The 17,036-nt window shown below is 40.5% G+C and overlaps 1 protein-coding gene and 1 long non-coding RNA gene across 2 annotated transcripts; one reads left to right on the top strand and one right to left on the bottom strand.

Annotated features, from left to right (window-relative positions):
- Window positions 1–12,101: 12,101 nt before the first annotated feature.
- Window positions 12,102–14,195, top strand: LOC147519836 (uncharacterized). Its single transcript, XR_015212355.1, has 2 exons — window positions 12,102–12,577; window positions 13,638–14,195. It is a non-coding gene; the product is annotated as an uncharacterized LOC147519836 (long non-coding RNA).
- On the bottom strand, window positions 13,395–15,009 carry LOC147519837 (peroxidase 64-like). The gene is made up of 4 exons (XM_086591375.1): window positions 14,729–15,009; window positions 14,440–14,628; window positions 14,107–14,269; window positions 13,395–14,008 (listed from the first exon to the last, which is right to left on the bottom strand). Exons 1-4 carry the CDS (start codon window positions 14,927–14,929, stop codon window positions 13,614–13,616), a joined length of 948 nt encoding a protein of 315 aa, XP_086447501.1. The 5' UTR covers window positions 14,930–15,009; the 3' UTR covers window positions 13,395–13,613.
- Window positions 15,010–17,036: the final 2,027 nt, after the last annotated feature.

The following is a 17,036-nucleotide window of genomic DNA, read 5'->3' on the forward strand; positions in this document are numbered from 1 at the left end:
ATGTAACAGGAAAAGAGAAATTTGAACTATCAGAATCATTATCTCCTTGAGCAATGTTGACATTAGACTGTTTCTGCTCAGTATCTTTCTGTTTGTGTTTCAACTTCTTGCAGTCCTTCTTCCAATGTCCAACCTCATGACAAAAAGCACACTCATCACGGGCTAGATTTCACCCTCTCGACTTGGAACGAGATTTACTTCTTCCACCACCAGAGTTTGGACGGTCATTAGACTTCCCTCTTACCACAAAAGCAGTGCTCGTCGACTCTCTTGACTCCTTTTCATTGTTGTTCATCATATCCCAATTTGTCAACGCAACTGCACCTCAGAATAGTTCAAAGCTTTCTTCTCGAACATAATGGTGGTTTTTATTATGGATGGCAATGGGTTGGATCGGTCCGGATATATGCAAATCCAAAACCGATCCGCTTTTCAACAATACAGATCCAGAACTGGACCCGACCCGAATGGATATTTGAGTTAGAGAACCAAAACCGAACCGAAAACTTTTTTTTTATTCCGGATCCGATCCGTTCCGAACCAATAAGCTCAATTTCAACCCGATGAATCGAGTTTTTTTTTATAATTAGATCATAATTTTCGTTATATAAATATTAAATATTTTTTTTGCTAAACACAAAAACAAGGTACACAAATCCAAAAGGCATAATGAATGATTTGAAATCCAAATTTGTAAAGGGGGATTTTCCTTTAGATATAAACCATATTTTAATTATGTAAAAAAATATCGTAATATTACATATGTATTTGACATATCTTATTTTGGAACTTTAAATATTGCAATATTGCATAAGGTAATAGAAATATATGGTGGAGGAAAATTATGAAGAATAAGACTAAAAATTTTAATCGGATCATGCCCATAACGGTTCGGTACATACTTAATCCAGAACCAATCCAATAAGTGTCCGGTTCTGATTTTCAAGACCCAGAACCGGTCCAATATGCTAACTACCTGTCTCAGACCAATTTTTATTGGTTCGGACCGGATCGGGTATCGGTTCTTACCCGACCCATTGCCAGCCCTAGTTTTTATATGCCCATACTCCTCCTTGGGAAGAGATCTCAACAAATGGAAAGCTTTGTCTTCATCCTTCGTTTCTTCTTCAATGTTCAACAAGTCGGTAAGTAACTTGTTAAACTCGTTCATATGCTGGGACAATGAAATACCTTCTTTCTTTCTCATATCATACAACTTTGATTTTATAAAGACACGACCTTCTATTGTCTTATCTAAGTACTTCTCTTCAAGGATTCTCCTTATTTCCTTGGCCGAAGTCTCATTGAGAACAAGGTACTTCACATCCCTAGCCAAACACGATCTTATGATACCACAAGCTCGCCTATTTTTCTTAACCCAAACACTCTCCTCTATATCCGATGGTTTTTTGTCTAACACATCATCCAAGTCTTGTTGGCATAGTGCATCTATAACTTCACAACGCCACATACTAAAATTGTTAGATCCATCGAATTTCTCCACATCAATCCTTGCATGGTTAATATTCAAAGTCGTAGGAGGTGATTTCTCCTTAGACGTCATAGAAGTAGTACCCGATGGAGGATCCGTCGCCATACTTTCTCAAACTTTCATATACCACAAAACAATCAATAAACCAACAAAAGAAGCCCTAGGTAGAACCTTTGCTCCGATACCAATTTGAGATGAAAGACTTGGGTGAAGCTAAAAAGATTCTTGGCATGGAGATTCAGAGAGATAGAGCAAAAGGCATAGTTTGTTTGTCTCAAAAGACATATTTGAAGAAGGTACTACAGAAGTTTGGTATTGATGGGAACACTAAGTCTGTGAGTACACCTCTTGCCCCTCATTTTAAACTTAGTGCTACTATGTCTCCGAGTTCCAATGAGGAGCGTGAGTACATGACTCATGTTCCATATGCAAGTGTTGTTGGTAGTTTGATGTATGCGATGGTGTGTACTAGGTCAGACATTTCACAAGCTGTTAGTGTTGTTAGTAGATATATGCATAACCCTGGGAAGAAACACTGGCAAGCTGTGAAATGGATTCTACGATACATTCTTGGTGCTGTAGGTGTTGGTTTGATGTTTGAGAGGGATACTAGTAAGTTTTGTGTGGGTTATGTGGACTCTGACTATGCAGGTGATTTGGATAAACATCGGTCCACTACTGGGTATGTATTTACTTTAGCTGGTGCTCTGGTAAGTTGGAGATCTATTTTGCAGTCTACAGTTGCATTGTCTACGACAGAGGCAGAATATATGGCGGTGACTGAGGTTATGAAAGAGGCTATTTGGTTGCAGGGTTTGTTAGATGACTTGGGTATTGTGCAGGGTCAGCTCGAGATTCACTGTGATAGCATGAGTGTTATATATTTGGCCATGAACCAAGTTCATCATGCCCGTACGAAGCACATTGATGTGCGTTTTCACTTTGTCAGAGAAATTTTAGAGGAGGGTGATATCTTACTCACTAAGATATACACCAAGGAGAACCCAGCTGATATGTTAACCAAAGTGGTTTCTAGAATCAAGTTTCAACATTGTTTGAATTTGATTCATATCCTTCATTTGAGATGATTTGGCTCTTAAGGGCATTGGTGAACTACGGTCGGCTTGATCTTTTAATAAGGGTACGTAGGCAGCCACTATGTGGTACGGTCGTGTTTGGTCCGGGACATTTTGTTATTTGTTTGGTCCTTCGGACATTTGTGCTTTGAAGAGGGGATTTGCTATTCGGTTGATCAGCTCAGATTTGGATAAATCTTCACCGAGGTGGAGAATTGTTGGTATACGACTCAGATTTGGATAAACCACACAGTTAAGGTTTTGGTTTCCTATTCTAAATAGGATTCTAATTTGTACCCACCTCTATAAATACGAGACCAGTTTGTGGGATTTGTAAGGTTCAATTTGTGAGAGAGAGTTTGTGAATTCTTCGGGATTCGTTTATGAGTGATTGTACTCTATTTGTTTATCTCTTGATTAGTAAAATTCTCCTCTTTTGCTTGGTGGATTAGGCTAACGCCAAACCACATAAATCTCGTCTCCACTTCTATTGGTTATTCGCTTTGCATTGGTAAGTGTTTTAATTGATTTGTTTTTTGTCGATTTCTATCACCACATTCAATCTTCTTTGTCCAATTGTCACGCTTCCGCATTCGTTTATGTAACAGTTCTTGCTGCAGATTGCTCAAGTCATTGACACGATATGGCTTTAAATCCTTCCAAGCTCATCTTCCATCCAATTCTCAAATTTGCTTCGTTGAATGTTGTGATACGTCTGGGCCGGCCTTGGTTGTGAGATCATAGGCGGTTTGAGCTGGTGAAAGATTAAACAGAACCATCTTCATACTGTTTTGGCCTTTTGGGAGCTTAGAGGGAAGAAGAGCGTTGCCACTTCCTTAGGTCATCATCAAAATTGCACAAAGAAAATGTGAATGACAACATGAAAATTTACAGCTACAGAAGTTGTTCTTCCCTGCATTTGAAATGCCCTTATGGATGCATCTGACACAGTAAGTTAAGTCGTGGATGAAGGTCATATGCCTTAGTTATTGACTAATGTACACCATAAGATACCAAATGCATAATGACACTAGCTTCTTTTACAGGCAAAATAATATGATCCTCAGGCTGCTTTTTGAGAGAACATGGAGAGGAAATTCCTTACTTTTCCTTGATCCCTTTATGGGGAGATTACTGTTGGGGATTACACCAATACCAATCGGTTCCCCACTACACATATAACTTGTATGAACACACTTCAACTCCGGACAAAATCTAAATATCAACTACAACCTATACTAACATGCCCAACTCACTAAACAACTATCAACAACATATAATAATGTAAAGCAGTTAAACAACAAACCACAACACAAAGATTTACCGTGGTTCGGCCAATGATGCCTACTTCCACAAGAAGGTTCTTAATAAAATGGGAAGGAAGATTACAATCTCTCCTTTTAGTCTCTCACCTTACTAGATCACTCTTATCTCTTTCTGAGGGTTGTATCTCTGTAAAGGTTCTCTTTTTTTTTAGTCGGATTCCAATCCTTCCGACTTGTTTGGGTTGTTAGGTTAGGTTTTCCAAAACCTTGATTTTTGGTTTTATCTCCAAAACCAAATTTCAAGGGAATCTTGTAGCAAGGCCCACAAAATTTATGCTCGAAGCTGGCGCTGGCTCCCTTTGAGCGCGAGTCGTCGCTGGAAGACTGGAGGTGAGCTGGCGGCGCCACTTTGAGCTGGTCGCCCTATGTTATTCTGGGAGCTCGAGGCTGGCTGGCGCGCTCTCATCTGGCCGGCGCTGGCTCGACCTGCGACGCTGAATTTTCCGTTTCGTCGGCTCGGTTTCTCTCCTCATGTGAGGGATAACTCAACAATCTCCCCCTCCCCGAGCGGTGAGGGGGCTACCTCCATGCAATTGCCAAATCAGGGGAGGAGTGTCTTTGCCATTCCGGCAATAGCACAACAAACATCAAACTTACCTTTCGGTAAGACTTTGGTCATCATATCCGACCCGTTCGCCGGTATGGATCTTCTCGATACACAAATGCTTGTCTTCGAAAGTACTTCTCTAATCCAATGATAACGCGACGTGTATGTGCTTGGATCTAGAATGAAAACTTCGGATTCTTGCTCAAGTGGATGGGCGCTCGATCACATAGAACTACAAACTGTTTTACGCTTTAGCCCTAGTTCGTCGAAGAACCTCTTCATCCATAGCAACTCTTTGCAACACTTTCGGTGGCTGCAATATACTTTCTACCAGTCGTAGTGGAGAGGGCAACACACTTTTGCAACTTAGATTGCCAAGAAACCGCCCCCCGCAAAAGTAACCGGATAACCGAGGTGGACTTCATCGAACATCACCGCCATGTATGCGCATCGATTGTAGCCTTCAAGTAAGGGCTTACTTCCACCAAAGCACAAACATGATTTGGAAGTGCCTTTGAGATATCTCAATATCCACTTAACACCTTCCCAATGCTCTTTACCCGGATTTGACAGAAATCTGCTTACCACCCCAACGGCGAAAGCAATGTCCGGTCTAGTACACACCATGGCATACATCAAACTGCCCACTGCGGATGCATAAGGAATCTTTTCCATCTGACTCTGCTCATGCTCACCCTTAGGACACATCTCTTTGGTCATGCGGAACTGGCCACCAAGCGGATTAACCGACGGCCGGCTTTTGATCCATGTTGAATCTCTTCAACACCTACTCAATGTAGCTTTCTGAGAAAGCCACAACTTTCCACTTTTCGTCACGAGTGATCCGCGATCCCAAGTATCCGCTTTGCTTTACCCAAATCCTTCATCTCAAAGGACTTACTCAAGTCTTTCTTCAGCTTTGGATATCTTGTTGATGTTTGGGCCAACTATCAACATATCATCCACATACAAAGAATAAGACAATGAAATCTCCATCGGAAATCTCAACAAACGCACAATGATCGGAAGCAGACTTCTTGTATCCTTGCTTCACCATAAAGGAGTCAAACTTTATGTACCACTGTCTCGGTGCTTGCTTCAACCCATACAAGCTCTTTATCAGCTTGCATACTAGGTGCTCCTTGCCTTTGACCTCAAACCCCTCTGGTTGGTCCATGTAGACATCTTCTTCAAGGTCTCCATGAAGAAAAGCTGTCTTAACATCTAGCTGCTCAACCTCTAGGTTCATACTTGCGGCCATACCCAATACCACCCGGATAGAAGTCATCTTCACTAAAGAGAGAAAATCTCATCAAAGTCAATCCCTTTCCTTTGACCGAATCCCTTCACAACCAAGGCGAGCTTTGTGCCTTGGGTGAGGATTGTTCTCCTCATGCTTGACTTTGTATATCCACTTATTCTTGAGAACTTTTCTCCCCGTGGGTTTCAACTAACTCATAAGTGTGATTCTTATGCAAAGAATCCATCTCGTCATGCATGGCCTTCAACCACTTTTCTTTGTGCGTACCTTCAAGTGCCTCTTGATAGTACATAGGTTCTCCACCATCCGATAGTAGCACGCACGTTATGTGGTGGATACCGTTGAAGCTATTCTCCTCCTGTCGGACCTCCTTGCCCCATCTGGCGGGTGCCTCGGGGAGGATACACTTCGCTTTGCTCTCGGTGGTGGTTCATGCATCTCATCTCGCATCTTCTATACCAATAGGTTCTATCCCATCATGAAGCAATAGGATTCTCATCATGAGCTTCAAACTCATGGTTCTCTGCATTCTCAATGCCTTCTCGCGACGCGTTCCACGGTAGGAACTTCGGTTCGAATCAACAAGATCATTGGTGAAAGCTTGTAGCTTCTCACCTCCTCAAAGTCTGCTATGGTTTGGTCTTCCAGAACACAACATCTCGACCCGGATTACCTTCTTGTTAATCGGATCATAGAGTTTGTAACCAAATTTTTCATCTCCATAACCGGAAAAATGCACCGCTTGAGGCTTTGTCATCAAGCTTGGATCTCTCATCCTTTGGAATATGCACAAATGCCCCGCACCCAAATACCTCAAGTATCCATAATCAACATCTCTCGCCGACCATACTCTCCGGATAATCACTATTCAGAGTTTTTTTGCCGGGCGACAGGTTGATCACATGTACCGGTTTGACGCGATTGCTTCTACCCAAGTAGCTTCTAGGTAGCTTAGAGTGAGATAGCATGCATCTCATCCTCTACAATGGTGCGGTTCATTCTCTCGCTATTCCATTCTCATTTTGCGGTGTCTTGGGACGGTCCGCTTCATGATTTTAATCCCATGACTCACGGCAATACTCTTCAAATGGCCCAATGTACTCACCCCATTATCCGAGCGAATACACTTCAACAACTTCCCGTCTCTCTTTCCACCATCTTTGTGGAATTTTCAAACACGCCAAGTACTTCATCCTTGGTCTTCGGACTATAGGCCCATATCTTTCTTTGACGATCATCAATGAATGTCAAGAAGTACGGCTCCCTCGGTGGGACTTCACTCATAGGACCACATAAGTGCGTGTGCACTAGTTCAGGGACGTTGTCCTTTTTTCGTGAGACGGGAATCTTTGGAAAGACACCTGTGTTGCTTTCCTACCAAACAATGAGTACACGTATTTAAATGTGTACCTTTAATGTCGGCACGGCCTTTTTGCTTAGCAAGAACTTCCATCCCTTTTTATGCCCATGTGATTACGGTCTCTTGTGCTACGCAGTTCGGATGAAGCTTCTTCTTCACGCAAGATTCGCATTTCGATATTTTACACAAACTAGCTTTGTGTTTTGTAAAGAGAGCAAGTTTTTTTCTTTCTCGGCGCTTCAATGGAACCTCGCTTTCGGTTTCCATACCCGTTACCAAACGAGTTTACAAAGCCATCGTCATCTAATTTCCCAAACCAAATTAGGGCTTAACCGTATGTCGGGGACATGTCTTACATCCTTGAGTGTCAAGGTGTAGCCGACATTGGTTTCTATATGAACATCTCCAATGCCTATAATCTTGAGACGCCATCCGTTACCCATCCTCACTTCACCATATTCACCACGGTTACCGTAGGTAGTGAAGAATCCCGCGGCGGTGTGACGGATAGGATGCTCCCCAGTATCTATCACCCACTCAGTATCCCGACATGAGGTATTTTGACAAAGACACACCACAACCGACCACAATTCCCACTCAGGTCATCGACTAGTGCGGTGAAGTATCTCTGCTGTGTTTCCGTTCCTCGCACCATGTCTTCATGCTGTACGCGGTTATTCTTCTCATCCCTCTTCGTAAATTAATCGCGACTCATATCCGAAGTGGCCTTTTGGTGGCACAATAGTAACATTGCCTCTCCGCCTTAGGAGTTCTAGCTTCACCCTAGATTTACTTTGGCCATCATCCTCTAGAGCGAGATGGTTTTCGCTTGACCTCTCCCCGATTTTCTCTGTGAAAAGGACCTCTCGAAGTTAGAAAGAGCTGCTTCTTGCACTCCTTCTAGTCTCCTCATTCAACAAAGGCGTGGTAGCCATCTCCATGGTAACAATTCCATCCTTGGTCGCTCCATGTGTAGAAACCGCTAATGTCTCCCAACTTTCGGGTAGAGCCTAATAGAAACAAAGCCTCAACTTCGTCTCCCAAATTGATCTTCATCAAATGCATCCGATTGATGATATTCTCAGACTTCATTAAGATGCTCGGACATTGAAGAACCTTCTTGGTACTTCTCGCGGGTCGCAAACTTCTTAACGACTAGCACTTTGTTTCCACCCGACTTCCTCTCATAAAGGTCTTCGAAGTTTCTTCCATAGGATCAAGGTCGTAGTCTCTTTGGGCCACATGGTGAAAAGACACCGCCGTCTATCCATTGTCGAATGTACCCAATAGCTTTTTCAAAAGCTTTTTCCACTCGGCCTCATCGGGCCTTTTTACGGTTTTACTCCCTCATTCTCAATGGGAAGTGCCAAGTCCTTGCAATAAAGCAAGTCTTCCATCTTGGCTTTCCGGATGGTGTAGTTCTTCCTATTCGGACTCATCATACGAAAGTGTTCACGGAATGGTCCATCTCTACAAGTTATTTAACCTCAAATCTTCTCTCGGGGAATTTTCGTCAAACACCTTCCCGACAAAGATTCGGATAACACCCCAGGCTATTCGAACCAAGGCTCGATACCACTTGTTGGGGATTACACCAATACCAATCGGTTCCCACTACCACGGATAACTTGTATGAACACAATTCAACTCCGGACAAAATCTAAATATCAACTACAACCTATACTAACATGCCCAACTCACTAAACAACTATCAACAACATATAATAATGTAAAGCAGTTAAACAACAAACCACAACACAAAGATTTACCGTGGTTCGGCCAATGATGCCTACTTCCACAAGAGCCAGTTCTTAATAAAATGGGAAGGAAGATTACAATCTCTCCTTTCAGTCTCTCACCTTACTAGATCACTCTTATCTCTTTACAGGGTTGTATCTCTGTAAAGGTTCTCTCTTTGTTTTAGTCTGGATTCCAATCCTTCTGACTTGTTTGGTTCTGTTAGGTTAGGTTTTCCAAAACCTTGATTTTTGGTTTTATCTCCAAAAACCAAATTTTTGGCGAATCTTGTAGCAAGGCCCACAAAATTTATGCCTCGAGCTGGCGAGTCGTACACAAGACTGGAGAATTTGGCTGTTTGGCTGCCGCCACTTTTTGAATTGGTCGCCTCTATGTTATCGGAGCTCTGGCCAGCTGGCTCGATCCGCTGACCTGGCTGAATTTTCGAGTTTTTTTCCGCTCGGTTTCTCTCCTCATGTGAGGGATAACTCCAACAATTACCTGCCAATTATAACAATTACCCTTTTTTAGTATGTGTTTCGAATGCCTGCGGAGGTTTTGTTTTATAGATTAAGTACTTCTTAATGCGCAGATGATACTTGTGCAGTTTGGGATGGGTCTGTTGCCAATGTTGCAATTCTAGTTTTTGTTCCATATGTTGAAAGTGTTTAGGATTTAATGCAAATTTTATTGGTGCTTAGGAATGATGAGGTTCTTCTTTTACAAGCTATGGCTATTGGCCTAGTTGGAATAGTTGCAATGGTTGTTGGAAGGATGGGATTTCCCATGCATTGAAGCTGCAATATCTGTAATTTTATTTGGCATTCTCACTTTAAGGGGCACGGAGGAGGAAAAAAAATGGATGCATGTATTGTTGCTCAAGCATGTCTGAACATGGTTGACACATTGTCAAGGACTCTGGATACATAGGTATTGACTCTTGTATGTAGGATGTTGTTTTGCCAATGCTTAATGAAACTATAGCTTTCTTACATTGATATTTTGTTTCTCCAAATTACATACATGCATCCATTTGTTGGTGCAACTCTGCTACTCTTACATGAGAAAGTAGCTCCTCAGCAAGACACGATCAAATAGTTGCGGATGCTCTTTCTGGCCGGCTTCCTGCATATGCAGAAGTCCATGGAATCTCGTTTTGGGTCTGTCTTTCCTAAGCTGTTTGAGCAGTTCTCGTTTTGGTTTGTGTTTAGGTTGTCTATATCTCGTATACTGATTCTTCTCATTTTTCATGTTTGGGCAGAATGGTTGTTAGCTTCTCGCCCTCCACTAGATTGGTGTTCGCATTTCTTGCTGAAGTTGCTCAAGAAGGGTTGCTCCTATTGCAAGCTATGTTGTTTGCTTTGAGATTTATATCGCATGTTTGGTGCTTATTTGATTTCTGCAAGTTCACCTGCTGAGTTTGTCCTGTTTCATATGTGTCCCTTGGTACTCAAAGAGTCATAGGGGTAGGATCTTCAGAAGCAACTAATAGAAGAAATGCTTCATTTGCGTTGGCGAATAGTGGGAAAACTGTGGGGATGCAACCATGAATTATCCTCACCAGTATACGTGTCAGATATTATTGCAGCTCGGCCAGTTTTTGTTGGAGTCCTTGCTTGTTCAGATCGCTACTTGGTTTAAGCTCCCCATCACTAGCATTCCTATAACTTCTTACACCATTTTGGTCATTGTCAGAAGCACCTTGCTGTGGCACTGGCAATATGTGCAAATTCTTTCCTATAACTTCTTACTTCATTTTGGTGTTGCGTTACCTTCAGATATATATTTTTTATCTTAGACTCGTAAGTTTCCGATGCTAATTAGAAGCCGCTGAACTTGTAGGTTTATTATGTCTTGATCAATCCCCTTATCGATCGACGCAGCCCAATACCAACCACATAAAGTAGGTTGATACACAGGGTACCTGTATATAACCTTAGACAGGTTCTTTGCAATCCTGTGGATCAATCCCAAACTGCAGAGAACTCCAGGCTTCTGTCATCATTCTTCTTTGCCAATTTGTCCACCTATTGAACTTTATATCCTCCCAAAACGATAATTTGCTTTAGGGCCTCTATTTTTCTCTGTGGAATAGACCCAGACTAGAGTTTTCCCAGAGTTACATACTGAATAATTAGGAATAACAAATTTGAATAGATGTAGTATTCCTATGCACCTTTATCATGTTTTATATTCCTTTCTGAGCTCAATGGTTGTTGTATTTATTATGGTGGCTATACTTTTGCATAATTACCTTATGGCTGTCGCATCAGGTTCTGCTGAACTTTCTGGTTAAAATGAAAATCTTGTTGCTTCTGGTGACAATACAGGTTAAGCTATAAGCGATATTCTGGCATCCGTAACAAAAACTTAGTTCTTTCAGCTCTAGTCAACTTCTTGAAAGAAGGAAAAGGTTTACAGGCTAAACCAGGCAAATCCGGATTCACGAAACTTCTATGCCCAAGCCTCCAGAATTTCCTGGAGTTGACAATGGAATTTTTCTGCAAAAGTGTACGAAAGAAAGGTTGAAAATGAAAGTTTTCATGGGTTCACTACATAGTTTTTTTTTACTGTGGGGCAATGTTGAATTAATCGCTACCAAGAACCTTAAGGAACATACTGGACTTGTTTAGCAGATCTCTGGTTCAGATGAACCTAAGAGACTACGGTGCTCAAGAAGAAGAAAATTCCAGTGGAAGAAAAATCAGCACTTGTTTATCAAAAGAAGAAGACAATAGTCATGGATAGGAAGCATAAAAAGGAGCAGGAAGATAAGGCGGAAAAGCTCACTTGCAAGATCTATCGGTCAAGAAAAAACATTTACTTGTGGCAATTCTTCAAGATTGAAGAGGAATGGATAAGGTGACAAGGTCCTTGAAGCTGAAGCAAGCAGTGGGGAAGATGTTTTCAAGGAGCAAGAAGTATTTTGAACTTGAAGAAAGTTGTAGAAAAAGGAAACGAGCTGAATACCTAAAAGATGTATGGAAAGAGAACTGCAGATAATAAGTATGTAATCTTGATAAGAAGCAACTAGCTCACAATCAGCTGAAGGAATGCCACAGGTTATGGAGGAAACGGGAGGAAGACAGCGAAGCTGAGAGATGAAAAAGATGTTTAGGGTAGGCAACGACATGCTGATATGGAAGCACTGAATAATTTGGAAGAGAGCTTTCTGTGCTAATCGAGAGCATGATCGAGGTGGACTCAGGAGAAAAAATGGATCAAAATTGAGGAGTTTGCAGCTGCAAGGAAATAAGAGAGAGATAATCAATGAATATCTGTGAAACAAAGGAGGTATGAATTGTTCATGGAAGCTTTCAATCATATTTCCAGTGTCATTGACGAGATCTACAAGCAACTCAAAAAAGAGCAACAGACATCCACTGCAGGGAACAACACATCTTAACCTTGAAAATGAGGATGACCCTTTCTTAAATTGTTTCAAATACACAGCCATGCCCCCAACAGAGCATTTTCATGAGATGGAACAGCTATGGGGAGGAGAGAAGATTGTTGCAGCACTGGCATTGCTTTTCTCGATGCACAGTTACAGGCCTTATCTTGGATGAAATCATGCAATGAGTTCAGGAACTCAAAGCCTCTGACGGAGAAAGTGGGTTGACTTTCCAAAGTATTGGTATCTCCCAGAAGGATAATTTTTACGACAAGGTCGATGCATTAGTTGGAGTTTTATGGAGACTGATGGAAGCTGTTCAAAAACGCTTTCAAGTGATCTGAATAAGTACTGGGAGTCATGAAAGCTAAGGTGACATTGCGTGGTAAGTTGCACATACTGAAGTGATTTATTTTTATTTTTTTTGTAAATAGTTAGGGATTAGGCAGACCCAAACCTGTACTGATTAAAATCTCTCATATATGACATGTCTTGCATCCTTTTCGAGGATTACCGAAAGTTTTACATCAAAAAGTGCATTGAAAAATAAAACATGATCATCGTACTCTTTTGACAACTTCGACAAGTAGTCTGCGGCTTGGTTTCCTTCCCTATACACATGCATCACCAACACTCTTTCTAGTTTACCAATTTTTCTTATAAGAGCTGCAAAGATATTTGCACAATACCATGGCACTTCTTCTTCTCTTTTGATGGCCTTGACTGCTCTGAGTGAATCAGACCCAATCTTTAACTTCCTAGTGCCCAATAATTCTGCTCCCGTAAGCCCTGCATCAATTGCTAGGAGTTCTTGAGTCAGAACTGACTTCTTCGTTGAGCTACCAGAGTATGCTAGCACTGTTTCCCCGACATGGTTTCTTATCAACCCCCCGAATCCGTTATCATCCTCAGTGATAGACCCATCAGTGTTCATCATCAGTTCATCTTCATCAGGTCTTGACCAAGTAGTCCACTGAGATGCCTTTGCTTTAAACTGGACCTCAATGCCCAATCTGCTAAAGTGTTTCCTATTTTTTATTTTTTAAACTGAAGCGATTTATGCTTGTACCTTCCAAGAGTTGCTTACTGTAAAATGTAAATATGGTTCCTTGAATTGTATGTTGGAATTTGGAAGGCAAAGCTTTATCAATCCCATTACCAAAATACATTAAATAGTAAAAATAAAAATTACGAGCTAAAAATTGAAAGAAGGTTGACTCTTTCTTTATAGCAATTGAATGATACATATTAGTATATTACACGGTTGATAACCTGATACAGTGATATCGTGCAATTATTTTACATACATTTTAAAAATCTCTTCAGTACGTAAAAATGAAAGATAACCCTCTTCATAGGTCGCCTTTTAAATAGCTCGAGTCTTAATTAAATAGGCTAGAACTGGCTGTCACGACCTTCAACTAATTAACAACTTTGCAATCCAGCCTCACCTCCTGTCCACCATTTAGGCTACTCATCTTGATCATGGACTTTACAAAAGCATCAGCGAAGGCTTCTTGAGAGCTAGCAAATTTAGAGACCAATGCTTTCGTCTTTGGTGCACTGAGTAGAGACTGGTCTGAAGAGAAAAGAGACTTTCCTTGAAGTAGTAGCTTGAAGTAAGTATTATCGAATGTTCTCGAAGAAGGATCCATGGTCGCACCCGCATTCCTCACCTTGTTGTGTGATGAACAAACACTCTTCAAGCTCGCAGCAAAGGACGGGCTCATTGTTGGATCCACGTCAAGTTTGGTGCTGAAGTTGTGGATTCTGTTTTGAAAGGACGAGCAATGAGAGAATCCAAGGGTGTGTCCACCTACATGTGATGAAGAGTAAATTTAATCATTTTATCTCAGATCTCTCTGTTAGTCTTTTGGCATTTGAATCTATGTACAAATATGGTTTATAGATTACCTGAGAGAGCCACTAGATCATTCATGGATAGACCTCTTTGAGAGAAGCTTTGTTGCAGTTGAGAAATGTTAAAGGTGGGAGCTGGTAAAGATCTTGTTTCAGTTGCTTTTGACACTCTTCCATCTTTTCTTCCTTTCGGCACTTCCCAATTAGGACCTCCAGCCTACAAAATGAAGATGGTTAACAACCAACCACAAACACTAGTTAACTAACTCATGGTGACATCTCTTTGGGTTTCTACTGGGAGTTTTTGTTTGTTTTACTAAGAGATTACAAAAGAGCTAGGTGCAAATTATGCAGAGTGCATTTGCTTTTGGCCTATATGTAACTTACTATAGTGACTGCATCCCTTGCAGCTAAAGCTAAGATATCTGCACATGAAACCACACCAGGGCACAGAGCTTCGACGGCTTTTTTTGCATTGTCGATGACATAAAATGCATGTAAAGAAATATTTGGAGGCCCGTCCTTTTCTGCGGTGTTCTTCCCAACTGAATTTAGCAGCACAGATGCATCACATCCCTATAGACAAAAGCATATCACATTAAATTGAATGATCTAGCTAAATGACACATTAAGCATATGTATATATAAGCACATGCGAATACGAAAAAATATATACCCTAACGAAGCAATCATGAAAATGCATCCGAAGTAGCGCTGCTGAAACTGTCTTGTCATTTACAATTGCCTTCTTAACTGCCTTTGTGATGGCAACCTCGGCTTGTGGGCATGATTTGTCATAATAGTTTAAGCTCAGCGCATCTCCTAGAGAATATACTGAGAAGATGAGAGTGCATAACAGAGCAACTATGGCTGCCATTATACTTCAGATGGATGCTTGTGTTTATATCCCCTGCTCTACTTAAAATGCATGTGTTTACATTCCCTGCTCTACTTAAAAGAGATGACTGAGTATTTATAGAAGGGTAGAAAGAGAGATACATTGGTGAATAGATAAGGTGGAATTGGTAGCGCAAAGAGTTGATTTGGTGATCAGAAATATCAATTGATAATGGAGAAGTGTTATTGAAGCATTCTCACCAATTAAGGACAAACCATGTCACATGTCTTTTCTCTCTGCATCATGAAGTCTGTGCTAACTACTAATTCTATACTACATGCACAATCTAAATATTAAACATTGACATCAAAGCTAAGTTATTCACTACTCATCATTAGCTAGCGATAGGCCAAATACATAATCACTTTCAACGTACTAACTTTTCTTTAACATCAGGCTAAATCAATTAAGGGTTATTTAGCTTTTGGGCCACTTTTTAATTGGATAATTTGCGTTGGGCCAAAATTGACAGTTACCCATCCATATTTTATATATTGACACATTTACCTTTAGAACCAAACTTTAATTTACAGTTAAACTTTAGGGCCAAATCCTAATTTTAAGATAAGACTTGGGCCTTTAATAAAAGGCCTAAATTTGTTCTAATTCCGATTGTATGCTCTAATTATGATGCATCTTTTATGTAATTGATAATTAGCCATAACGCTGTGGATATTAAGAGAGCCTAGATCCAATACCTTGACATGCAATGCACCCTCACTTTTAGCTAGTGGAGGGCCAGATGGCATGCACACCCATAAACAAGAGTACTCTAGATTTTACAATAGTAATATTTGCGTTTGGTCCACAAGTCACATGTATGGTATGCGCAGGACATTTTAGAGAAAATTATAGATGGAACAAGACAGTCAACACAGCCAACCGTTAATTTTAGCCCAAACGCAAATAAACGATCAATTGGTGACCAACTGCAAATTATCCAATTAAAAAATAGCTCAAAAACTAAATAGCCCCATCAATCAAACTTAAAACGGGTACCACTTTTTGCCGTAACATGCCTTCCCTTTCTTTAGCGTCCAATTTTAATTAGGTGAAATGTCTTTTAACATCTTTAATTTCGCATTATTCTCTTCTAAGATTTTCCTCCACGCAGAGAGATGATAACAGTAAACCTAGCCACCTAGGTTGATTATCATTGTTATTTAGTTTGTATTATAAGGAATTATGCCATCAAGGATATTATACAGATAATGGTTACTATTAGAAATTAAATATAGCTTCAAAATTTATCGTGCTACTGCTACAGTCGAAATATTTGTTTTTTCATCGAGTTTACGCATTTTGATTGGCTATTCTGACTTTTTCGATTGATATGTATACTTTGGACTTAAATCGAACATGCTTTTACAATATTGTTTTAACCAAATGAGGACTAAAATACGAATCATGTAGCCAGCAGCTCAGCATTCAGGATCACCCTTTCAAATATGGAAGAAATTGGTGTATCCACAAACGAAAGAAGGAATTCAACAGACTGTGAGCTGTTGGATGCAAATACGCAGTGCAAATCTGGATGTCAATGAAATACGATTATAGCCTTATAGGGGCAGTTGTCAATTGACTCAATTCAACGAGGAATGATGAACAGATCTGAAATGCCAGTGCAGAAATAGTTAAGTGTGTCTTGTTTATTCATGGCAATATGCATAATAATTAATCCCCTCATTAATTAGTGTAGATAAATTGAGAGAGAATATTAGGTAATTAAGGTGAAACGTACTATCAGTCGTTAAGAATGTCTAGAGCTTGGTCTTCAAGTTTCCTGTTTTTGTTGTTGAAGGAGTCAGTGCAACTGCTAACGACATGATGTAATGGTCTGATCTCAATCTGAGGGAATTAGGCCAACAACCATATGCCATGTTGTCAAATGTGACGCTCCATACCCTTCTTTGCGTGTTTGGGTTCCTGGAATTTAAATTAAGGTAACTTTAAGTTAGTAGATAAGCCACGCCTCATCTAAACCGAAGAATAACTGATAAAAAGTGAAAAATTATCTTAAAAGACATAGATCAATCATCAGTAGCAGTACTTAGAAGTTTATATGCTTGCCACTAACCCAACAAAA

This window comes from Coptis chinensis, chromosome 2 (assembly GCF_015680905.1).
Source record: "Coptis chinensis isolate HL-2020 chromosome 2, ASM1568090v1, whole genome shotgun sequence".
NCBI lineage: Eukaryota > Viridiplantae > Streptophyta > Magnoliopsida > Ranunculales > Ranunculaceae > Coptis > Coptis chinensis.